Source organism: Vulpes vulpes, unplaced genomic scaffold (assembly GCF_048418805.1).
Source record: "Vulpes vulpes isolate BD-2025 unplaced genomic scaffold, VulVul3 Bu000000635, whole genome shotgun sequence".
NCBI lineage: Eukaryota > Metazoa > Chordata > Mammalia > Carnivora > Canidae > Vulpes > Vulpes vulpes.
In genome coordinates, this window is record NW_027325670.1 from 450,432 (window position 1) to 475,844 (window position 25,413).

Sequence of the window (25,413 nt, forward strand, 5' to 3'; positions counted from 1 at the left end):
TTTGTTGGTTTTCTTATTGTCCCAGTTTGAAAATAAATGCTATGGCTGTGACGTTTCAGAATTTGCCAAACTTGTGGAAGAGTTCCGAAATTTTGGGGTGAAGCTTCTGCAGTCCACCAGTGGCCACAGCCATGGCACATTTGAATGGGTTGACAGCATGTTTGTTCGGGCTCTGAAGTCTGGAGATTGGCTTTTGATGGACAATGTTAACTTCTGCAAGTAAGGACCTTCTGCTTAATCGCAACATTGATATTTGAGATATGCTTGTCAAAGTAGAAACCCAGTTGAAAGCTCTGGTATTTTGAACCCATTGTTAACTAGATACATATTCCTGTGGTGAACAAAGGTCATTAGTTTCAAGATTTTAGTTTTGTATGACTGTTTTGAACTGAGCTGAAGGCTAACACAATTGGGTTACTTTTCCAACCATTTTTGAGGTAGACCTTTTTATTTACTATCGAAAATACTCCTTTTGTTAGGGTCATTCTTGAGGTCAAATTTTTGAAATAGCGATCTTTTACAGGCCAGACATTTAGTAAATGTGCATCAGTGTGTATTGCTTTGATTCTGAAGTAAGGAAAAAGGCATCGTAAAACTTCCGTAGTACACAGCATAATAGAAACTATTCCAGGTCAAGATGATGAGTTTCTCTACCTGGAGATTTTTTCAGAATGTTTGAATAGAAATCCAGGTGTCTTCAAATTGGTTTGATAATGTTAGGAAGTGGAGAGATGGAGAAAGAAAAAAGAAAGAGCTATAGATCATGGAACAATTTTCCTTAATTTCATTTACTTATTTAACAAATATTTTGCATATTTACTGTTTGTAAATTTCTGGAAAGAATGCCTTTGGGAGTGAAAAGGGGACTGGACAGGGAGAGAGAGCACAATTCTATATGGGGGGAGTGGTCTATGCTTAAGGACGACCTGAGTCAGGAGCAGTAGGAGGCCTGTGCAAGGAAAATAGAACCAGTGCAGCGTGTCAAACTGTCACCATTGTATTTGAATTCTCTTTGTGCAGCCCATCGGTGCTGGATCGTTTGAATGCTTTGCTTGAACCTGGAGGTGTTCTCACTCTTAGTGAGAGGGGGATGATAGATGGATCCACTCCCACCATAACACCAAATCCCAATTTCAGGTATTCTTGCCTCTTAAGTTTCTGCTTAAGAATCTGACTGCCTCAAATAAGTAGGACCTTCTTACATGTTTTATTTATACATCCAGTTATAAGTATATTCACCCATTTATTGGTTCAGTTAGCACATATTTATTTAGGCTTTGCTATTTGCCAGACTCTGGGATCACATCAGTAAACAAGAGGGGTCTCCTGGTTGGCTCCGTAGGTAGAACATGTGACTCTTGATCTTGGAGTTGTGAGTTCAAGCCCCATTGTGGGCACAGAGCTTACTTTAAAAAATAATAATAAAAAAATAAGAGAGGTGAGGTCCCTATTGTGGGATGATGGTAAAGGGTAGAAGCAGGGAGACTGATCACAAGTTTTTTGCAGTAGTTCAGGCAAGAGATATGATAGCTTAGACTAGGGTGGCCATATGAGTGGGACTTTCTAAACTATTTTTTTTTTAATTTTTATTTATTTATGATAGTCACAGAGAGACAGAGAGACAGAGAGAGAGGCAGAGACATAGGCGGAGGGAGAAACAGGCTCCATGCACGGGGAGCCTGATGTGGGATTCGATCCCGGGTCTCCAGGATCGCGCCCTGGGCCAAAGGCAAGCGCCAAACCACTGCGCCACCCAGGGATCCCTGAGTGGGACTTTCTGATGGATGTGTGGGTTGAAAAAAAAGAGGAAGCAAGGATTTTATACAAGATTTTGGCTTGGGTAATTGGTAAATATGGGAACCATTTATTGAGAAAGGAAAGACTGGCAAAGGAGCAGGTTTGACATGGGAAGGTTAGCAGGGAATCCACTGTTTAGCTTTGGAGATGTTGGCTATATGGAGATGTTGCTAGACATATATGAAGGTAATTGTTTCAGGAGAATACACTGCTCCCTTTTCTGATCTCTGTAGGTGAGTTAGAATGATGAATTAGCACTGTCTGATTTGGGGACTATCTGAAAGAATTTATATTCTCAGCATTAAAGGTGCATTGGATAAACAGTTTCTAAGGAGAATAGGTTTAGAGAAACTGATTTTGCTATATTGGTGTATTTTGGCACTAAAAGATAGAATATAGATGAAAATAGCAGAGTTTTAGTTAATGGTATCTCCCTCGATAAACTCCCTGAAGTTCTAACACATAGGATTTGCCCTCATCAGTTGTTGCTGAGCTGCATCATTGGTTGCAATGATTTTAATTTTTAATTTTTTTTCCCTTTGAATTGCTAGACTTTTTCTCTCGATGGATCCTGTTCATGGAGAAATATCCCGAGCTATGAGGAATCGTGGACTTGAAATCTACATTTCAGGAGAAGGGGATGGAAACATCCCAGATGACCTGGATCTGAAAGTTCTGCTGCACAGCCTTGGGTTGGTGGGGGATAGTGTGTGTGATAGCCTCTTGGCTCTACACACAGAGATCCAAAGCACTGTAGTAGGTAAGGTGCTTGACTTACAGACCTCTGCAGAGTTTTATTCTTCTAGAAATTCATATGTTTTTTCATTTGACTGCTAATCTAGGAGTTCTTAAATTTAGTGTACATACAAATAGGAATTACCAGAAAAGTCTGTTAAAAATAGAGATGTGCTGATGCCTATCTTCCCCCTAAGAGATTGGGTTCAGTAAATCTGGGTGAGACACAGAAATTAGTATTTTAAAGAAGCTCCCCAGATGATTCTGGTAGATTCATTCAGACACTCTTACCTTAAGGAATACTGCTTTAGGCACTAAAATTTGTAAAGTTTATCCCTTTTATCTGGTCATTGAGTCTTTTGAAGATAGAATAAAGAGGGAACTTTGAACTGCTTAAAACAGACAGGTGTTATTTCTTCTAATAAAACCTATCTGTCCAAATATACAGGAACAAGCAAGAATAATAACAAAGGTAATGATAAATGCTGTATATTGAGTAACTGCTATGTGTTAGGTACAATGTCTGTTGGTTTTTTAGTTTTCACATTAATTCATGGCATGTTTTCGTGTTACAGAATAGGGTTCAGAGAGGTTGAATAACTCATCAAAGCCAAACAGTGAGGCTTTGAATGTAGTTCTGTTGGATTTTAAAGTGCATGGTCCTTTATGAGGCCATGCTCATTTTGCTACTTCAGCGTTTGTCAACTTTAGATTAAGGATAATAAATGACCAGGCTTTGTCCTACTTGTAGTTTTCACTTTCCTGCAGTATGTTTGTGACAGCCAGAAATGGAGGGAGGGAGACAAGATAGGGAAGGAATATGAATGTTCTTACAAGTCCATAGTGTGCTGGTGAGACTCTAGATTCTACTTAGAAGGCTTTCTAAGGTAAGTGGGTGGATTGAATGAAACAAAGTTTGATGAGAAGATGAATTTCTCTATTTTCATTGGAGATTTTGCAGAATCTGTTGCCCATAGATGGCAATATTTTTTTTCTTTATAGGTTCTCCAACGTCCTCTATTTCAACTCTAATTCAAACAGCCTTATTCATTGTGCAGTACCTACAGCGAGGGCTGAGTTTAGACAGAGCCTTTTCTGAAGTATGCTGGGAAGCATATGTCTGCTCCCAGCATTCACCAGCAAACCGGAAGGTACCATGAAGTATTTCAAACAGCTTTCTCATTTATAACACTTTGCATTATTTGGATGGGGGAAATTCCTTTTATTGATGGTGACTTTAATGAACTGAGAGTGGAGCACTTCAGTTACTCTGTAGTAGAGACCTGGTATCTAAGTACTTTTCTGGAAAATAGGTTAAATGTAAATATTCTTTGAAACTTAACTGTCTTTAGGCAAAGTGGAATTTAGCTTGTAGTGTTGAAAATTGAAGACTGATGAGAGTTGTGGGATGATCACAAAGGTCCTGGAAAACTATTATTCCTCTTCTACTTTTTGGTAATAGCACTTAGATGTTGCCTGTGTGTTTTTATCTCCTACCAGCTTGCACAGGCTTTACTGGAGAAACATGTTTTTTCTCTTCGAGCACATGAAACCTGGGGTAACTCCATCCTTGCTATGGGCCTGTGGCCAGATTCTCTGCCCTCAGCTCTCTTTGCTACAGAAGACTCTCACCTGTCTGTAGTCCGAAGTGATGGACAGATCTTAGTATATTGCCTTAACAGGATGAGCATGAAAACCAGCAGCTGGGCCAGGTTAGTGGAGCCTTGAGTTTGTGTCTCTTTGGCATCTTGACTTTTTTTTGATGGTAGTGGTCATGACCCAACATGTTTGACCGGAATGTTATATGGTCATTTATTACCCAGCTGTTATAGTTTCCTTGTTCATTGTAATATTGCTCCCTATTTATTATTCACTAGATATGTTTTAATTATTCTCCTTTGAAAGGGACTAATATTTTCCCTATTACTTCTTTGATCTGTTATTTGTAAAGTTATTTTCCTGGTTCTTTGAAATGTAAAATGAAAGTTCATTCTAGTACTGACTTTGCCTTATTTTTCTAATGAATTTCAGGATTCAGCCTCTTACCTTACCCGATTTAGAGAAAATTATGCAGTCTCCTAACCCTGAGAGCTTGAAATTCAGTTCAGTCGAAGTGGATACTTACTGGATTGATGAACCAGAAGTTCTGGCCATGGCTGTTAAATTGCTTATAGAACGAGCAACCAATCAAGATTGGATGCTCAGAGTTAAATGGCTTTATCATTTAGCCAAGAATATACCACAGGGGTTGGGTGAGTTGAAAAGCTTAATTTGTACAATAAGTGCATAAATAAACTATTTTAGTGCCTCAGTAGCTGTATTATCCTGTGAGGACACTTAAAATTGTATCTGGGAGATCTAGCAATAAATTTGTTACCTGGCCTTACTATTTGTATAGCTGTTAGAAAACATTAAGGCATGTAACTGCCCTTAGATGTGTCCTAAGAGAAACTTTGCCCCTGTGTAATCCTTAGCATTTCATGGTCTTCCACTTTTCTATCAAATCCAAAAGGAAAATGTACTATATCATATTACTGCTTATTTTTTTAACATGCTGCTATACAACCATCCTATCTGAGGAAGGTTGTTTTTGGTAAACTTCATTTGCCTTAAAGTGCTTAAGAGACTTATTTTAGTTCCAGTATTCTAAGTTGTCCTGCTTAATTTCTTTGTACTTTTTTTTCATTTTAAGAGGAAAAACCAACCTTAACAACATTGCACGGGTTGCAAAGTACAGGACTTGGAATTTGTTGGTAGAACTTGTTGCCTAAAGTAGTAGAGTTTATATGAACCCTTCTATCCATGAGAACTTAGCCAAAGAATATGTGTATTGTATTATGCATGTGATCTGTCTAAAATTGTATAGAGAGAATTTGTATTTTATCTGCATTGTCCTGTATGAGAGCTACTAGCCACAGGTAGCTACTAAAATGTAAATATAAATTAATTAAAGTTAAATAAAATCTAAAATCCAGTCCTTAGTTGCACTGGCCACATTTCACATGCTTACTAACACAAGACTAATGGCTGCCCTCACACTGCAACTATAGGATGTTTCCATTATTACAAAAAGTTTGCTTGGACAGCCCCACTTTAGATATTAACATTATTTCTCCTTTCTCCACAGAATCAATACAGATTCATTTGGAAGCCAGTGCTGCATCTCTTAGGAATTTTTACTCAAATTCTCTCTCAGCTGGGGTCAGTAATGTCATCAAAATATTACAACCAAATATAACAGGTACTGCACCTGATTTAATTTCGAGTTCAGGAAATGCACAGTTTAGGAAATTGGTTCATTGAGTCCATGGAAAAAGACCTGTCACAACTGCCACTATAATAAACACTGTATTTTGGAAGACTCAATGTATCCAGATGCAAATTCCACTTTTTTTTGTTTGAAACTATCCATTTATTCTTTAGTCTTTGAAAGAGGATGGTGATATACAACATAGGGAGAGAAAATGGGAGTTGGAAGACTGGTCTGTGGTCCCAACTCAGCCACAAACTGGCTTCATTTGGAAACCATCATTCATACTTACTGCCTATGTTTGAATAATAGGGGAATTCTATTCATTTTTCTGGGTCCCTTCCACTCAAAGCATTCTGTTACTTATTAGTGTTGTTAACAGAAAGGGTTTTAAGCTATGGGTATATAGTGTGAATTACTTCAGAAGGTACAAAACCTTAATAAACTTTTTAAAGCCTTAAATATAAAGTTACAAAACCATAATGATAAAATAAATAGCCATTCAAGGTATCTAATCAAATGAGGCATTCAGGGACACCTGGGTGACTCAGCTGTTGAGCATCTGCCTTTGGCCCAGGGCATGATCCTGGGTCCCGGGATCAAGTTCCGCATCGGGCTCCCTGCGTGGAGCCTGCTTCTCTGCCTATGTCTCTGTCATTCTCTCTCTCTCTCTCTCTCTCTGTCTCTCATGAAGAAGTAAATAAAATCTTAAAAACAAAAAGCAAATGAGGCACTCAGAACTTTTTTATTTTTATTTCTTAAAAAGACTATTTGAGACAGAGGACAAGGTGGGGAGAGGGGCAAAGACAGAGGGAGAAGCAGAGTCCCCACTGAGTGGGGAGCCTGACTTGGGGCTTGATCCTGGGACCATGTGCGGAGTGGAAGTCAAACACTTTACTGACCTAGCCACCTGGGAGCCCCCAGAATTTATTTTTAATTAGAGTAAGATTCTTTTACTTGAAGAGAATAATATGAAGTTGGTTGAACATAAGCATTATGTTCATAAGCATAATGAAGAAATTAGGGACATGTTCACAGAACCAGGTTTTTAATTTCCCATCTCTATCTTCATTTGATATTGATCAAAACATACCATTGCCATTTGGTTTAGAAGAAAACATGCATGATGCTTTTGTGCTACACCAGTTGTCTTTTGTACACTAAAGGTAACAGGTAAACGTTTGGGAAGAAATCAAATAATAGGGAAAACTCCTGTACTGGTCATGTTGTGGCTGAACTAAATCATGCTTTCCCAAGTATGAAAGAATTTTGGTCTTTGGGAATAGTTCTAGAGTAGCAGTTTCCCTTTTTAGCAGGTATCATTTGCCCACTGTTGGAACATAGTAGGTATGCCTTCATCTTCCTTTTCAAGTGTATAGCTTTGGATCATGTAGTCTTACTGGACTTTGGAATGTGAGTTCCCTCCATGTACTTTGCTGTTCACAGTAGGCATTTGTTAGTCTACTGTATAGTAGATAACCTTTATTTACTATTATTTATTTTTAAAGTTTTTATATGTTAATTGAATTTAAATTGCTTTATTATTAGTTTCAGAAGTAGAAGTCAGTGATTCTTCTATAATACCCAGTGCTCATTATGTCCTATGCCCTCTTTAATGTCCATCAGCCAGTTATTCCCTCCCCCTTCCTCCTCTTCTCCAGAAACCCTCAGTTTGTTTCCTGTGATTAAGAGTCTCTTAATGGTTTGTCTCCCTCTCTTGTTTTATTTTTTCCTTTCTTTCCCTATGATCCTCTGTTTCGTTTCTTAAATTCCACATATCAGTGAGATCATATGTCTTTCTCTGATTGACTTATTTCACTTAGCATAATACCCTCTAGCTCCATCCATGTCATTGCAAGTGGCAAGATTTCTCTTTATTTGGTGGCTGAGTAGTATTCCATTGTATACATCTATATACCACATCTTCTTTATCCGATACATTCATCTGTCGATGGACATCTGGGCTCTTTCCTAGTTTGGCCATAGGGGACATTGCTCCTATGAACACTGGGGTGCAGGTACCCTCTTCAGATGGTAGATACCTTTAAGATTTGAAGTGCTCCACTGACCTACCCAGCCGCTTTGAAGTTTATGTTACCTTTGTTTTGTTTTGCCTCCCTTTTTTGAGTTCTCACAGCCTCTGGAGAAAAGTCAGATCTGATCACTGCTGCCTTACAGAAGAGGTGCCAAGTTTAAGCCGAAGAAGCAGCAGATGCCACATTCTCTGATTATAAAGAAAGGGCTTTTTTAAATAATAAAATAATCTTGAGGGTTTTTTTTTTGTGTGTGTATGTATTTTAAAGATTTATTTATTTTTGAGAGAGAGTGCATCTGTGCTTGCAAGTTCAAAGAAGAGGGGGAGAAGTAGAGGGAGAGGACTCTCAGGCTGACTCCATGCATGCACAGGATCTGACACAGGTCCCATGACCCTGAGATCAGGACCTGAGCTGAAATAAGAGTTGGACACTGAACTATGCCACCCAAGTGCTCCTTGAATTGATTTCCGTATTGAAATCAAATAATGAGACATATTTATTCATTTTCCCACCCCGTAAGCTAGTTTTTTGAAGTTAATGACAGCAGATTGGGTCATTAAGCTCATGAATTGTTTTTGGAGCAAGTGACTGTATTGGTTGGAATGCTTATGTTCCAGAGAGATTACTTTATATCCTGCAGTGGAATGAATTTTCAGGACTAGTAGAAATTTTGCATTTAGAAAGGAAAGTGTAAAAGCAGTTGGATTTTACTTTTCTAATGCTGTGGGCTGAAACTAGCAATTTTCCTATTCTGTCCCTTCCCCATCAGAACTGAATATGATCAAATTAAGATAGTAAAAATCTTCAACTGAAGTTTTCTAGGCAAAGAGTTTAACTCCAAAATTCTACTTTTTGTTTTATATTTTCACCAGATGAATTTGTGATTCTTTTGGATCCCCGATGGAATATGCAGGCTTTGGACATCATTAGAAATTCAATGGACTTTGATCCACAAACAGACCAGCCTGAGCAGCTCTTTGCCCTTTTAGAGTCTGTTGCGAACAAGTAGGTGAAGCCTGATATTCTGAGCACTGTTTACCTCATTGTACAATATAGCTTTACAGATTATACCTTTTCTAAACTCTGTCAAGTTTAGCTTACATGTGTTTAATCTTCTGAACCCGAGAAGTGGTGGATATTAGGTGGGATTTCCTTCATTGCTGCTTCTCCTTTATGCTCTCTGCTCATTCAAGTAATTCTGGCTCTGGTGTCAAAATGCCTGTAAATTTTGCAAGTTTTTAATAATTTAATAGGATGCTTTTAGAGATATATCAGCTTAACGTTAATGTTGTCTTTATTTTGCAATTAATCCTTTATCATAGGATAGTCATGTTTCCATTGTCTTCTATTCATGATTTGCAGCAGCTCCTCCCATTTTCACCTGCTCATTCTTTCACAGGTCCTTTCCTCAGCCTTACACATCACTTCCCATGTTGGAGAAATATGTAGCACCTGTACGCTCACCTACACACTCAACATACAAATTTATCTAATTGTTTCATAGGCTGGTCTTTCCTCACATTTAATACAATGGCCAGCATTATTTTTTTAATTGACTATCAGTGTAATGTAATACTTTTTTTTTTAATATAGTGAAAAAATTTATATTTAATTATAGCTGGCTGGACTCAGTTTAGATGATCCCAATTTTGTTGGCAACATCCAAAGCATCATAGTCAGGAGGCAGTCGAACATATGCTTTCTTCTCTCCATCAAGCCTGATTAAGGTGTTTACCTTGACCACATCAGTGTCATAGAGATTCTTCACAGCCTGTTTGATCTGGTGCTTATTGGCCTTAACATCCACAGTGAACACAAGTGTGTTGTTGCCTTCTGTTTTCTTCATGGCTGACTCAGGAGTCAGGGGGAACTTGATGATGGCATAGTGATCAGGTGTGTTTCTCCTGGGGGCACTCACTCATTGAGGATATTTGGGCTGCCTTCTGTGACGCAGGGTCTTGGGTCATTGGAATGTAGGTGACATGTGGATCTTCTATTTTTTTGTGACTGTCCATGCTTTTCAGCACCGCTTTCAAAGCCTTTGCTTTGGCTTTGGCTTTGGCTTTGGCTTTGGGAGGGGCACGGGTTTCCTTCTTTGCCTTTGGTGCCATCTTCATGAAAGCAATGTAATACATTTTTAAAACTAATTTTGTAATTGAGGTATAATGTACATTATAGAAAAGTACACTTAATAATGAGTATATTTGGTTTCGATGGATTTTCACAAAATGAACTCATGCATGTGGTATGAAGTAGCACTTCAAAGGCCCTCTTGTCTCCCCCTCCTAGTAGCTTCCCCATTCTGCCTCCCCAGCTAACTTCTAACACTGGAGATTAATTTTATTTTGGCTGCTCTTAAGAGTTGATAGTGCCGTTTGTCAGGTCACAGTAAAGCCTGGCAGTTTACCTAAATGCAGGTTTTCCCAGCCATCTGTCCTCCCCATTTTCACCCCTACCCCCAACTCAGTCATCATCACTTTTCACCTCCATCTCTTCAATCCAGAATTTGCAGGGGTTGGAAGTGAATGACAGGTTGAAGGAGATTGATGTTCCAAGCATTCTCAAGATTTTAGCAGTTAGAGGATGTGATTGCCAAGTAGTATACACCAATAACTGATAATATTTGTTATATTATTGATCTCATTTCAGGACAATCCTATATCTTGACCGGGAAAAACGGATTTTTACTGAAGCAAATTTGGTTTCCATTGGTGGCAAAAAGCTAAGAAATAGTGTTTTGAGAATGTCCTTTGAATTCCATAAAGGTAAGAAGTTTAACCTTTTGTATTCTTGAGTTATGCATCTGATCACAGAATGTCTCTAAAGGTAAGAGACCTTCAGCAGCTGCTGCCGTTTTCTGATTCTTTTTGATTTGGTGGCCTAATTTATTCAGTAATAATGACCAACTGCTTTGTTACATGTTCTTGATTTCACTTAACTTTTTATAGCAACCTTGCATGGTGTAGGTCCTATGCTGTGAAAGAGGAGAAAGATGTATAGAGATGCTCATGGTCATATCTCTAGCAAGTAATAGAGCTAGAATTTGAAATCTAGATCTGTTGGCTCAAAATGTTCATGCTCCTAACTATTTGGCTATAGGTTCTTTCTTCATTCTTCCTTTATTTTTTAAATTGAAAATATATCTGTGATCGTCAGAGAAAATTTGGACTATATTGAAGCATAAAAATAGAAGTCTGTCTTTGAAGGAGTTATTGTTAATAGTACATTCATTTGTATCTTCTCCTCTGTGCTGTCTATTCTTTCAAACATACATACACTTCGATTTGTTTTGTATTTAAACAAGTACTTCTATAAAATCTGCATTATTGCTCTAAAATTTTCATTTTTCATTAAGACATTAAGAACTTCTATAGATATGCATACCTGATTTGCTAAGTTTAATAGTAGGCTAAGAATTTACTTTCAATTTTGACCTTTCAAAATTGACCTTTGTACTAAAGATGCAGTTAAGTTGCATGTTACAGTTGATTTTGATAATATCCAGGGATTAATTTAAATCTGATTAAATGTTCTTATTTATGTCAACTCTAAGATCCAGAGAGCTATCACAGCCCGCCCCATGAAATTGTGGTCAACCTTGCTGCTTTTTTTGAACTTTGTGATGCACTAATCCTGCTCTGGGTACAGTCCTCTCAGGGGGTTGTGTCTGATGCCATTGTCATTAAGGTGAGGAAATGTACTTCATGTTTTTATTTTTGTGCTAAGAGAAATATTTCAGATTCTTAGGGGTGAAATGAACTACAGTGTTATTATATGCCCAATATTACTTGAGAAATTTAATATTTCTTAACAGTTTTAAATATATATATATACATATTCTAGAACTTTATGGGTATATAACTAGCATAATAAGTAGCATATATTTGAAGTGTAGAATTTTATGTTTTGACATGTATATGTCTATGAAGCCATTCCATAATAGTGAACATACCTAATAACCTCAAGCCTTCCTTCATGTTCTTTTGTATTCCCTTTCTCTCCCTTCCCCCCACCCGAACATCCATTAATGTGCTTTTGGTTCCTATAGATCAGTTGTGTTTTCTAGAATTTTATATAAATGGAGTCATGCATTATACTTTTCTGTCTGGCTTCTTACACTCAAAACAGTTATTTTGAGATGCATCCAGATTGTTTCGTATCAGTTCATTCCTTTTTTTATTGCCAAGTAATATTCCATCAAATGTATGTACTACAATCCATTCACCTCTTGAAGAACAGTGGAATTTTAATTTATTTTTTAATCCACTTAAGCCTTCTTAGTCATCATCAATTGAAATATGTTTCTTGTGTCTTTTACTGAGAAATGTTTGTAATTTGGTTTACTTTGTTTTTAGATCTTGGATTCTGTGCGGTGGCGGGACCGGTTTTGGACTGTGGCTGACACAGTAAAAGTGGATACCCCGGGCTTGGCCCTGCTTGCCCTGCACTGGCACTGGGTTTTAAAACATTTGGTCCGTCAAATCCCCCACCTCCTAATGAACCATGAAGACAAGTAAGAGTCATACTTAGAGTAATGATGTCAGTATGTACATCTATGATAATAAAGAGAAAAGGGTTTGGAGTTGAAACTTTTCTTCTTGCTTTACTTTGGTTTATTCCGTTGGCCTATTGGTGAATGTAAATCAAATGTAAATGATATCTCTACTATGTCTCTACTATCCAGCATTTCCGCCTTTCCTTACTTCCCTCTGCTCTTTTCCCCTTTAAAGATACTACAAAGAGGTTCAGACGGTCTCAGAACATATTCAGAATTGCTTGGGGAGCCCGACTGGTGGCTTCACTGGTATAAAGAAGTTGCAGAAGTTCCTGGGACGACCATTTCCTTTTAAGGTATAATTAAGAAACATGTAGTAAACACAAAGATCTGACCTCTTCTGAAGTTCGCCTGGAGCATGAGGCCTGCCATTCAACTAGACTTATCCTTGCCTAAATGTTTAACTTCTAAGTGTTCACTGAATACGATTAACTGATTTGTTAAGTGTTAACATCTTGCTTATTGTTGACAGTATTAGTCTGGGTGGTGTTTTAACTTTATTACTGTAAAATCTGAGAGCAGCAGGGGTAAACAAACTGTATGTTTTCTAGAAGCACTGTGGAAATATTTAAAATGTTTTCTTAGATGTGAACAGACTGCTCAAAAGAATCTCATTTCTCCTCTATAAGTAGGTTCTCCTGGGTTTTGTTGTTTCAGAACAAGCTGGTGGTGGAATGTTTTTCTCAGTTGAAAATCCTTAACAAAGCGCTTGCCATAAGGGAGCGGATGCCTGCCCTTGGGGAAAGTGGATGGTGGGAAGACATTAATCGTCTCCAAGTGGTTGCTTCTGAATGGACTTTTAAAAAACGTCTCTTGCAGGCCTGGGGATTGGTCCTCAGAGCTAATATTCTGGAAGATGCCAATCCAGGTAATATACTCTGGAGTTTAACCTACTGACAGGTGTTCCAGGAGTATCTCTTGCCCAGTAGCCAATACGTTTTAAGTTTTTCCCTTAGATTTTCTTTTTACTCTGTTTCACTTTCTTTTTTCTTTCCTCTTTTTGTATGCTATAACTACAATTAAATAAGTGCCAGGCATAGAGATGAACTTTACATATATTATGTAATTCTCTCATCAGAATTGTGCAGGTATTAATAACATCATTTTACAAGTACAAAACTCAAGCTCAGTTTAAGCTCACAGTCACATGATTAGTTGGGAATCTAAGCCTGTTCTGTTTATCACTATGCTATAATGTTGCATGTGTCTTTTTGTCCAGATGAGTTGAAGAATCTTGTGAATGCTCATTGTTTAGAACTAAAAGCCAAAGGAATTTCATTTGGTTTTCTGGAGAAAAAGCACAATGAAGCTTCCTCCGTGTTCCAACCAGACTTTACCTCCTTAATCCAGCTTACCAGGAGTGTTCAGTTGTGGCCTGCAATGGAGTACCTGGCTATGCTTTGGCAGTACAAAGTGGTAGCTAATTTTATGACACAGGCCTGTTTAAGAAGGTAAGCCATTTTCCTCTGGGGGACTTTTTTTTCTTGTTTGATTATTCTCTGTATCCTAATGTGAAACAAAGTACAGACTTAAAGGGGACTAGTTACTGAAAGACAACAAGAGAAGTCAGTTGCCACTGATTCTTTGCCTATTTTGATTCCACCTCTACAAGTTACTGGGTATTATTCCAATAGAATTGCTTATCTGTTTTTTAATAGATGCACTATAAGTTCTGTGTGTTCCATCTTCCCATACATAATAGATTTTTAGCACTTTATTGATAGCCAACAGCCCATCCTTTCTTCCTCTTTATTTGTGGAACAGATCCAGCAAAAATCAGCAACCCCAGATAGATGAGGAGATAAGTCATCACATCACATTTTGTCTTAAGCACACACCAGTTGCTCCGCAAGAGCTTCGAGACCTTTGGTCCTTACTGCACCATCAGAAGGTAAAAACCAAAATCAAAAGGGAAATAAACCTCTATACTATGACCCAGTTAGACTTATTGTGACAGACTGGTTGCAGAATGGTTTATTTATGTCCAAAACTCCAATCTTACTTGAATTAACTTTCAGAGGGGGAGAATTTTGAGTGTTTTTTTGCAGTAATTATCTGTGTATTTCCCAGCTCTTCCTAGAATCATTTTATTTGGTTTCCAGTTAAATGAGGCTAAAATATTTGCTTATTTTTATTGTTTGTGCAAAAACATAGTGGGTGTTTTTAATCTTTCCCCCAAGAATTGAATGTGAGTAGTGGTAAACTACAGTTAATATAACTTCATTAGTACAACCTTAATTTTTTTATGATGCTCTATTCATTTATCTGTTTTGCTGATATTATATTCATGTGATTCACTTATATTTCCTCCTGTACCTCATAAAAGCAGATCTCAGTTTTATAAAATTATCATTAATAAGTGGCTTAACCAAGATGACCAGGGTGGCAGAAAATCAGGGACATTAGAATTAACACCTTTAGACCCATGTTAATTTTAGATGAGTTATAAGACAGAAACCTCATAACTCGGTTTATGGAATTTTTCTCAGATATCCTCTTATCTATTTATCTCTAGGTGTCTACCGAAGAAATTACTTCGTTGTGGTCTGACTTATTTAATTCCATGTTTGGGTCTTTTTGGAGCAGTACTGTGACTACAAATCCAGAGTACTGGCTAACGTGGAGCCCTCTGCCTGATCTACAGCAGAGGGAGATGCCTAGGTCCCTTCTGGACTCCACATTGAAGGTTTGTTGGCATAAAATCATGAAGATGTTTGATGGTGGAAAATTTTTTTGATCTAGCAATAAATATTTATTCCAAGGACAGAGGAACACCTAAATAAGTAATTCTCTAATACTTTATTTTCTGCAGGATGTTAATAAATAAACCTTCAAAAAAGATACTCTATCTTAAATTATTTCAAAAATTCTGAATTAAAGTAAATAAAGTTAAATGTCTTCACTCAGGGTACCTGAGTGCTTCAATGGTTCAGTTGTTTGAGCATCTGACTCTTGTTTTCAGCTCAGGTCATAATCTCAGGGTCATGAGATTGAGCCCTGCATTGGGCCCTACACTCAGCTCAGAGTCTGCTTGGGGATTCTTCTCCCCTCTCCCCCTCTAAGCTCCCCCCTGCTCATGTTCTCTCTAAAATAATAGTCTTCACTTTATTCTCTAAATAAAATATTCTTTCTAGTCACATTTATACAAATATATGTGTGTATATGTGTGTGTATATACAGTTGACCCTTGAACAACACAAGGTTTGAATTGAACGGGGTCACTTACACATGGATGTTTTCCAATAAATATGTATTTTATTTGTGACTGAAAAGTAAGGTAGAAGTTGCCAAATGCCTAGAAGCAAAGGGAAGTTCGAGGGAAGATACAGGGAAGGCTGGAACAAAAGGGCCATCATCTTATTCTGGCACTCCTTATCCTACTACCTGTGCAAGACTTGGTTATTGAGGTATTGAATGGTGAAAGAGGTACAAAGGAACTGACGGGCTTGGGGGGTGAATTCTCACTACAGTGGTAGGACCTATCACTGGCCAGAGTTGGCCAAGGACAACAGAATGATAACCTGCCTCCTCCCTGAAGTAAGAAGTCTAGGAGAACCAGGGGGTAGGATGAGCACTAAACAGGATTCTTGGTGACGGAGGGGACTGCGGGGAGGAGTTGTTATCCATGGTACTGAAAGTCTGAGGCAGGAAATTAATACCACAGGGATAGTGGCAGCTGGCTCACTGCTTGCCACCATTTTCTGTAAGCAGGAACGGTGTTAGAACTTGGAATAGGGGCCAGGTGGAGCAAGTGGCCAGAAAAGGTGAGTAAAGGTGCTCTGCCTTCCCTGGTTCTTTGCCTTTCTCTGGACTCTATGTGGAAGGAGATTCTGCATTCTTGGGTATAGTAGCAAGTAGCAGATAGCACTCTAGGGTCCAACTTTGCCAACTTTGGTTGGAGATCAGAAGGCCTGTGTGTCTTTTTCTACAGTATTGTACATAGTTAGGGTTTTGGGTAGTTAACCATTAAATACATGGGTTTTTCTTTTATGTATGTGGTGGGGTGGGGGTGGGGGATTGGCATTCCTAACCCCTGTGTTGATCGAGGATCAACTTTACATCTATATATAGAATTCTGTAGCAATAAGTATTATTTGCTCTGTATCTTATTCACATATATTTTGTATTAAATATACATAAAAATAAGATCGCTTTCTTTGTTCGTATGTCATGGAAACATGTCATTCCAGCTTATACTTTGTAAGGTATGCCATTGTTCTAATGTGCTGGAATTTAATCACTTATTCATAAATGTAGAGGTTTTTTGCCTTTATTTCTCCCTTTCCTATAATAAAAACTAGAATTTATTCCTTGGTTAGAATGTCTGTACAGTTAAAGAAATTTATGGCTATTCTCAGAATGTCTGGGCAGGTGGTTTTTAGCAGTGGTTTTTGTTTTTCACACACACACACACACACACACACACACACACACACACACACACACATACACCTCCCCACCTAGTTTTTATTTAAGTTCCAGTTAACATACAGAGTAACACTAATTTCAGGTGTAGAATTTAGTTACCTGGTACTCATCACAAGTGCCCTCCTTAACACCCATCTCCAGGCCCCTTCCCCTGTAATAACTGTCATTTTGTTTCCTATGTTAAGAGTCTGTTTCTTTGTTTGCCTCTCCCCGCTCTCCCCCCATCATCATTTGTTTTGTTTCTTAAATTACACATATGAGTGAAACCATATGATATTTGTCTTTCTCTGACTAACTTATTTCACTTAGCAAAGTATTCTCTGGCTCTGTCCATGTCGTTGCAAATGGCAATATTGCATTTTTTTTTTTTATGGCTAAGTAATATTCCAGTGTGTAAATTTTATCCATTTACCAGTTGATGGACATTTGGGCTGTTTCCATAATTTGTCTATTATTGATAATGCTGCTATCAACAGGGTGTATTTTTTACTTTTTCAAACATGCTAGGAGCTGGTAAAGGAGGAGGTCACAAAGCCCAGGATAATCACAGGAAGACTTAGGACTAGAGCACAATTTCACTTATTATGTAATCTATTTATTTACATTTTTTTTTAAAGATTTATTTATTTATTTATGATAGACATAGAGAGAGAGAGGCAGAGACACTGGCAGAGGGAGAAGCAGGCTCCATGCACCGGGAGCCCGATGTGGGGCTCGATCCCGGGTCTCCAGGATCGCACCCTGGGCCAAAGGCAGGCACCAAACCGCTGCGCCACCCAGGGATCCCCTATTTATTTACATTTTTGACACACTAGGTGTTACCAGCATTTTAAATTATTGCTAATCAGTTTAAAAAATCTTGTTTGAATTTGTTCTCATGATTATTTTTTTAGATTAAACATCTTTATATGTATGTATATTTCCTTCATGTATTTTTCAGTCATGTTTACTGCTCATTTTGTTAAAAAATGAAGTCATCATTTTCATATTGAAGATCTCTTTATAAAAATTATAGATATTAAACCTTTACCCACCATATGGTTAGAAATATATTTCTAGTGTTCTCTTGTCTCTCAGGTTTTTTTTTTTAAAGATGTTATTTATTTATTTATTCACGAGAGACACGGGGAGAGAAAGAGAGAGACACACAGGCAGATGGAGAAGTAGGCTCCATGCAGGGAGCACAATGTGGGACTCGATCCTGGGACTCCAGGATCACGCCCTGGGCCGAAGGCAGGCACTCAACTGCTGAGCCACCCAGGCATCCCATCTCTCTCAGGTTTTATAATGTTTTCTTTTCAAATATTCTAGCCCCTTTCTATTTTCTGGCTTTGATGTCATGCTTTTAAAAAAATGTCTTCTGGGGCAGCCCGGGTGTCTCAGCGGTTTAGTGCCACCTTCGGCATGGGGCGTGATCCTGGAGACCTAGGATCAAGACCTGCATCAGGCTCCCTTCATGGGGCCTGCTTCTCCCTCTGCCTGTGTCTCTGCCTCTCTCTCTCTGTGCCTCTCGTGAATAAATAAATAAAATCTTTAAAAAATAAAAATAGTCTTCCTTCCCTTTCCCTAGAGGTGAAAACCATTTGCCTAACATTTTTTGTATATTTTTGTTTTATATTTAAATCATTAGTTATATCTGGATATCTTATTTTGTGAGGTAGGTATCTAAATATTTTACACAAACAGTATATCTAAAAACAGTATAATAACACCACATTTGATTAATTTATCCTTTCCACTCATTTGAAATGCCACCTTTATCATACCTTATTCCCACAGATGTTCATGGATTGGTTTGGGACTCTTCTGTTCTCTTGCTCTATCAAAATTATCTTTTAAATTAATTAATTTTTTTTTTCATTACCTCTGTACCCTTCATGGGGCTCCAATTCATGACCCTGAAATCAAGAATGGCATATTCTTCTGACTAGGCCCAGCCAGGCATCCTTCAAAATTGATTTCCTTATTGTAGAATATTTCTGAAAGCCTTCAGTGAGAAATCTTGTGAATTCCCGAGAGTTACAGAGTATATACAGTGTTTCCCATCGTATGTATTTAACCACTTAATCCTTTGCTGTAGATAGCTATTACTGTGTCCCAGATGAACAGTCCAAGGAGCACAGGTTTGACAAACTTTGTCCCTGGCTCTTAACATTTATCTTCTAGCTCTACTGCAAGAATGGTCTTCTTGATGCCCAGGTTGGAGGGATTTTCTTGCATTAGTAAAGCACCAGTTGTTCCTCATTCTTTGAGAATGGAGTCTGTTTCTTTAAAGCCTAACACCTTAAAAAAAAAAAAAAAAAAAAAAAAGCCTAACACCTGACACCATTCTGCACTCTGGTTGATGTTTACCTGGTTCTAGCAACTTGAACCTCCTTTTTTTTTTACTCCCTTTCTTCCTCTGAAGTGCTCAGTGGTGCTTGTTAAAATCCTTTTAATTTCTTTTTTTTTTTTTTTAAGATTTTATTTATTTATTCATGAGAGACAGAGAGAAAGAGGCAGTGACACAGGCAGAGGGAGAAACAGGCTCCATACAGGGACCCTGTCGTGGGACTCGATCCTGATCCCGGGTCTCTGGGATCATGCCCTGGGCCGAAGGCGGGGCTAAACCGCTGAGCCACCCAGGGATCCCAAATCCTTTTAATTTCTAAAAGATACATGACTCCTCTCTGTCCATCAGGGCCCCAGCAGTCTCAGTAGAGCCATATTCTCCAAGTGCTGTTTTGAAGTCTTGACCAGCAGCTGCAGAGCAAGTCCTTGGGATGTGAGTGGCCTCCCTATCCTGTCCTCCTCACATGTCTTCCTGGGAGAATGGGTTGAAAGAGCCCAGCAGCTCCAGGACATCAGCCTGGCGCTTTGGACCAACATGGCTGTGCCTTCAGTCACAGAATTCAGGTATTCTTGCCCTCCCCTGCCCTGCTCCCAGGTAGACTGTAAAGTTCTGTCTTTTTTATAGAGCATGTAGCAGAGAACTCAGTCATAACTTGTTTCTGTAGTGGCTAGTTTTGATGGCTGAAGACAAGTATATTTTCTGATTGGATCAGCAGGTTTTTAGCCCATGACAAGTATATTAGGAGTTGGCTAGTGCCTCTGTCGGTTTTAAGCTTATTGTGATAGAGCGGAGCTTAGAAAAGCATGTAAGGTTACTTGAGCAGAGAAATTCATCTCTAAGTGGTGAATTAGTGCAGTAATGCAATCTACCTTGTCATTTTCTGAAAGAATGATAGTTGTGAGAAAAGAGTGCTGTTTGATGTAATGCAAGCCCTTAAGTGCTTCCTTATCTCTACAGACGCACGGATTCCCAGCTCCAGAGGCTTGTGCTGTGTCGGCACCTGGCGGGTTTGACAGAGCTGCTCCCTGAACCCCAGCGGCAGGAGTATATGCAGAACTGCGAACAGCTGCTGCTCGGGGACAGACAAGCCTTCCAGCATGTGGGCCAGACTCTTGGAGACATGGCTGGACAGGAGCCTCTGCCCAAAGAGTTGCTATGCCTCTTGCTTACTTCCTTGCGCCACTTGTTTGGGGAAGGGGATATTAAACAGGACCTCTCTGAGCCAGCCCGTCGTGGGAGCCTCTGGGTGAGCCTTGGCTTGCTCCAGATTCAGACATGGCTTCCACAGGCACGCTTTGACCCTGCAGTGAAGAGGGAATACAAGCTCAAGTATGCTAAGGAAGAGGTACGGAGGGGTGAGAATTTGGAGCATGGGGCTCCATCCCTGACTTAGTATATTACTCCTTTTATTGCCTTTTGAATGCTTAGAGCACCAGAGAGATGATTTTGCATAGGCTACCCTGTGATATCCCAGGAGTGTGTTCTAATGACTGCATTTTCCTCTTTGAGAATTCCTCTGAGTAAGCTTAGGTATTTGGAGGGGTCCTTCCTAAGCTTCTGATGTATTTGCCAGTAGACTACAGTAGGCAGAGGTCACGGCAGTTGAATATCTGAGGCATTGCCAGAGAACTAGTGGTATCTCTCCTATCCGTACTCCCTCTATCTGAACTAAGTCGAATATTTGGACTTGGATAACTTCTTCAGATGCGGTATGGTATTCCTCAGCTTTTGAACTTTTGGTTTGTTATCTAAAACTCAAGGATCAAGTAGATTTAGATTATGTGGTATCCCTTGATATTTGAACTTCTGACCAAACTCAGGAGCTGAATATATAAAGATAGTGATAGAATTTTCTTTCTTCAAAATGTGGAACTAGTATATGAGTTGGTAAAGACTAAGCTGCTATAGCAGAGTCCTTAGAAGTTCAGCAGTGTAAATAAGGTAGTTTCTTTTCCTAATAGCTCTAAGGTGAGTGGTCCAGGTTAATGGAGCAGAAACCCCTGCTCTTGAGTCATTCAAGAGCCCAGATTCCTTCTATCCAGTTTCTCTACCTTTCCCTGGGGCATTGTCCTCTTGGACAGGGTCACAGCTGGGCACAACAGACGTGCTTCTTCCTTTCTGTTAGTTACACCAGTTGCAGTGTGAGTGGAAGACCCGAAAGCTCTCGTCCCAGCTACTGACTGGAACAGACTTGGAAGATGAAGTCATTATCCGTTACTCTCATCCTCACATCAGGTAACAGCGGAGTGATTGTGTTGGGGGTTTATTGACTTTTTTTTTTAAAGACATTTTGAGGTTGGCCTTTGCAATGTAATTGCAGTTGGAGGTGATAATACATACTCTGAACTACATTAGCAATTAGACCCTAAAGCCATGGTTATAGTCAGGAAAAATTAATATTCTGAAAGGAGGGGCAGGATTCACATGGGGTCAGGAGCATTGAAACCAGAACTTTTTTCAACATGACAGAAATTGGGTCTGGTGATGTGCACTCTGTGGGTTTGTTGTCTTGGTAAACATTATATAGTGTAGCAGGTCTGTGTTTAGTCCTGCCCCTGCCTTTAGACTTTGAATAGATCACTTAATTGCCTCTCAGCCTTGGAGTCCGTGTCTGTAAGGGGAGAATAATAGCATTTACTTTGATGAATTGCGATTAGACTGATGAAATATGCATCTCCGTTGTTTAGCACCATGTGTGGCATGTGATGAATGATCTCTTTGTATTATTCATTTACATTATAATAGTCAATATTTTCCTCATGTTATTCCTTAGGGGCTGCTATGTCTTTATTTTGTTTTCCTAGCTAAGGGCTCAGTCTAGATTCGCTGTTTTTCTCCTGACTGAATTTGTATATTGTGTTAATTTGCCTTTAGACTACTTCGCCAAAGAATTGATCATCTGGAGAATTTAATCTGCAGCCTGTCAAAGAAGCAGGCCTTCAGACCCCAGGTGCCTGCCTATGAGTCACTGGTGCAGGAGATCCACCACTATGTCACCAGCATTGCCAAGGCCTCTGCTGTTCAGGATCTGCTCACACGGCTCCTGCAGGCCCTCCACATGGATGGACCTCGGTCTGCCCAGGTGGTCCAGAATCTTCTGAAAGAGGAAGCCTCCTGGCAGCAATCCCACCACCAGTTCAGGAAGCGGCTGGCTGAGGAGTATGCCCTGTATCCAGACTCTGTGACCCCACTGCAGGCATCCATCTTGCAGTTGCAGCATGGGATGAGGCTGGTGGCATCTGAAGTCTGTGCTTCATTCCATGGCAGTGTAGTCTGTGCAGACAGGCTGGGTAGCCTGGCCACATCCTTGTTGGCTTTTCCATCGGTGGGCCCTGCCTTCCCCACTTACTATGCTCATGCAGATACTTTATGCTCAGTGAAGTCAGAAGAGGTTCTTCGAGGCCTTGGAAAATTGATCCTCAAGCGCTCAGGAGGAAAGGAACTAGAAGGCAAGGGCCAGAGACCTTGCCCAACGCGAGAGCAGCTGCTGATGAATGCACTTCTTTACCTGCGCTCCCATGTGTTGTGCAAGGGAGAGCTGGACCAGAGGGCTCTGCAGCTTTTCAGACACGTGTGCCAGGTAAGCCCACGACTTCCTCCTGAAGGGCGCTGGCAGCACAAGCAGGGTATCTGCAGGACATTAGCAATGTGGATGGAGACCATGTGATTAGGCAGTGGGATCTAGTGTCTTCGTTTCTTACTCCTATTCAGTTTTCCGTTTGGGGGGTCTTTGTCCCTGAATTATTAAGAGATTAGAAAAAATTAGTGATATTAATTCTTTGTCTCTGACACACACTATATATATTTTCCCCTGGTCTGTTTTTTGTTTTAGACTTTATTTATGGTGGTTTTGGCCATGTGATAGTAACAGCTTTTATTAAGAAAGTAACTTCTGTTTTTTTATCAACAAAAACAATTTGTTCTCAATTTATACAATTAAAAGAATAAATATAAATAAAAATTACTAGATTTTTTACCACTTAAATTAAGCTATATAAACTTAACGTTCTGGTGCATCCCATTCTAGCCTTGTTTGTTTGTAGATGTATCTGTACCTGTATGTCTGTGACATTATAAATTTAAGTCATTCATCCCAGTGGTTTATAAATTTCTGTTTTTTAGTAGTAGAACTCTTTTAAAAATAAAAGTCTTAGAATAGTTTCCCAGTATGTAATAGATAAAAGACATACTTTAATTGAGGACAATTCTGTCCTCTCTGTGGCTTCTGAAGCTGGTCCTTAAGTTGCTAGAGTTCTACAAACCACTGCTAAAGTCCATTCTGTTTTATACTTTGCTTTAAAAAACCTGAGAGCACTAAGTGATTATTTTCCTCCATAATTACGGTATTTTTCACCTACATCCTATTGACTAGCTGTCTAGTTTTCTATTATATAGATATGCTCTAAGACGCTTAACTAATTTATCATTGAGCATTTATATTTTTATGTGGTCTTTTTCCTGTCTTAGAAAACATCGCCACCACCATAAATAGTCTTATACCTAGGTCTTTGGGAACAAATTTTAGAAAGCAGAATTGCCGGGATGAAGATTAACCGCTTTAGGTTTTTAGTACAAACTATCATTCTGAAAGGTAGATGCTCATCTCCTTGATTCTCATCAGTACGGAGTGTTTTCTTAATTTATAGTTTTTGCCAAACTTTGGGACTTAAAAATCTTAGAGTTACTGGGGATTTAAAAAGTGGTAAGGCATAGCCCAGTTTTGCCTGATTGATGCCCTGTAACCACCCTGCCCCTGGCCCACATTTCTGTTTCCTGAACTCCTGGTCCAGCTGCTTGAGTTGTTAGCCAAGTCCAGTCTGAGTCACAACCCCCACATTTCCTACCCAGAGCTTATCCTTAGTACAGAACTCCATTAACTTCTGACAGGAAGTTCCAGTGGCATTAGCCCTATTGTTGCATGTTTTTACACTGTGAAAATGTAGCACTATAGCAAGGGGGAATTTAGAAAATGGGTTGCTGCAGATACAGTTTAAAAACAGAGTTTATTTGCTATTACCTGGAGTTTTTTGGATGTTGGCATTTACTTGTTTTGAACCATGGTACTGTTATCATGAGAAACTAAGAGATAGCAAGTTCTGCTTTGTTTATTTAAGCACCTCAGCAAAGGCAAAGAAGTTTCCCTTCAAATGTGTGACTTTTCAGGAAATTATCAATGAGTGGGATGAACAGGAACGCATAGCCCAAGAGAAGGCCGAGCAGGAGAGCAGCCTATACAGATATAGGAGCAGAAACTCCAGGACAGCCCTGAGCGAGGAGGAGGAGGAAGAACGGGAGTTCAGAAAGCAGTTCCCACTTCATGAAAAGGTTGGGTGGTGGTAACAGGGTTTGTTTTGGAACAATTTCCCTTGATACCACCTGTGTTACTTTTGAATGGTTTGATTATCTATCTTTTTACCATATCTTTATGTAAGTCATTACTTCGTTTTCTTGATTGTTCACACTCCATCTTTGCCCTTTCCTTTTTTGTTAAAACGATTTAATTTTTAGAAGTTCATTTGCTCTAATGTTATTGACAGGATTTTGCAGATATTCTAGTAGAACCAACACTGGACGAGAAGAAGGGAACTTCAGATGTGCAAGAAGAGGGAGCAGCCACAGACCCTGCCCTCTTCTCCCAGAGCTCAATGCAGGCTGTGATGTTGATTCACCAGCAGCTTTGCCTCAACTTCGCTCGGTCCCTCTGGTACCAACAGCCTCTACCGCCACATGAGACAAAGCATTACCTTGGCCTGTTTCTGTCCTGCTATCAAACTGGGGCATCTCTTGTGACACACTTCTACTCTCTGATGGGTATGACAGTTTGTTTTTGTGTTAAACTTTTGGGGAATGCAAATGAATAAATAGGATTACTACTTCTGGAGCAGTTAGTCATTACCTTCTTGTTTTTTACTGAATTCCTTGTTGAGGTCGTTTCCTTAGCTTAAGAGACTCAGGCTACTTCAAAAAACTTGATTTAAAATTCTGCAATAGTGGATTTTTCTCCTCTGAATACTTTGGAGTGAAGGGATTTAAAAAATAAGGATATAGACTTAGTTTGAGTGGTTTTGTTCCTCAATATTCTAATTTGCTTCTAATAGCTTCAGTGGTTTTCAAAACATGTGTTCCTGGGAGCATCCTGGGGACTCAGAAATTAATCTTACAGAATATTGTTTGATTCAGTTCCCTGTATGACCTTGTGAGTTATTCCTTGGCTATTAGAAAGGAGGCTTTAGATTTCATTTCTGCCTACCAAGATAGCTACAAAAACCAGGAAATAGAA

The 25,413-nt window shown here is 39.2% G+C and overlaps 1 protein-coding gene across 4 annotated transcripts in view; it reads left to right on the forward strand.

Moving 5' to 3' along the window:
• LOC140596454 (midasin-like) overlaps window positions 1-25,413 on the forward strand; it is a 168,044-nt gene that overhangs the window by 99,527 nt on the left and 43,104 nt on the right. For 3 of the 4 annotated variants that reach the window (XM_072745087.1, XM_072745085.1, XM_072745089.1), the window contains 22 exons: window positions 60-219; window positions 1,021-1,137; window positions 2,349-2,557; window positions 3,535-3,683; window positions 4,033-4,244; window positions 4,564-4,784; window positions 5,660-5,773; window positions 8,691-8,823; window positions 10,468-10,583; window positions 11,372-11,505; window positions 12,174-12,331; window positions 12,549-12,669; window positions 13,031-13,241; window positions 13,593-13,824; window positions 14,138-14,264; window positions 14,889-15,059; window positions 19,482-19,696; window positions 20,091-20,478; window positions 21,259-21,368; window positions 22,008-22,713; window positions 24,297-24,458; window positions 24,671-24,944. In XM_072745087.1, coding sequence (XP_072601188.1) covers window positions 60-219; window positions 1,021-1,137; window positions 2,349-2,557; window positions 3,535-3,683; window positions 4,033-4,244; window positions 4,564-4,784; window positions 5,660-5,773; window positions 8,691-8,823; window positions 10,468-10,583; window positions 11,372-11,505; window positions 12,174-12,331; window positions 12,549-12,669; window positions 13,031-13,241; window positions 13,593-13,824; window positions 14,138-14,264; window positions 14,889-15,059; window positions 19,482-19,696; window positions 20,091-20,478; window positions 21,259-21,368; window positions 22,008-22,713; window positions 24,297-24,458; window positions 24,671-24,944 — 4,440 coding nt within the window. The remainder of the gene's footprint in view (window positions 1-59; window positions 220-1,020; window positions 1,138-2,348; window positions 2,558-3,534; window positions 3,684-4,032; window positions 4,245-4,563; window positions 4,785-5,659; window positions 5,774-8,690; window positions 8,824-10,467; window positions 10,584-11,371; window positions 11,506-12,173; window positions 12,332-12,548; window positions 12,670-13,030; window positions 13,242-13,592; window positions 13,825-14,137; window positions 14,265-14,888; window positions 15,060-19,481; window positions 19,697-20,090; window positions 20,479-21,258; window positions 21,369-22,007; window positions 22,714-24,296; window positions 24,459-24,670; window positions 24,945-25,413) is intronic. The other variant, XM_072745086.1, reaches the window with a different exon arrangement.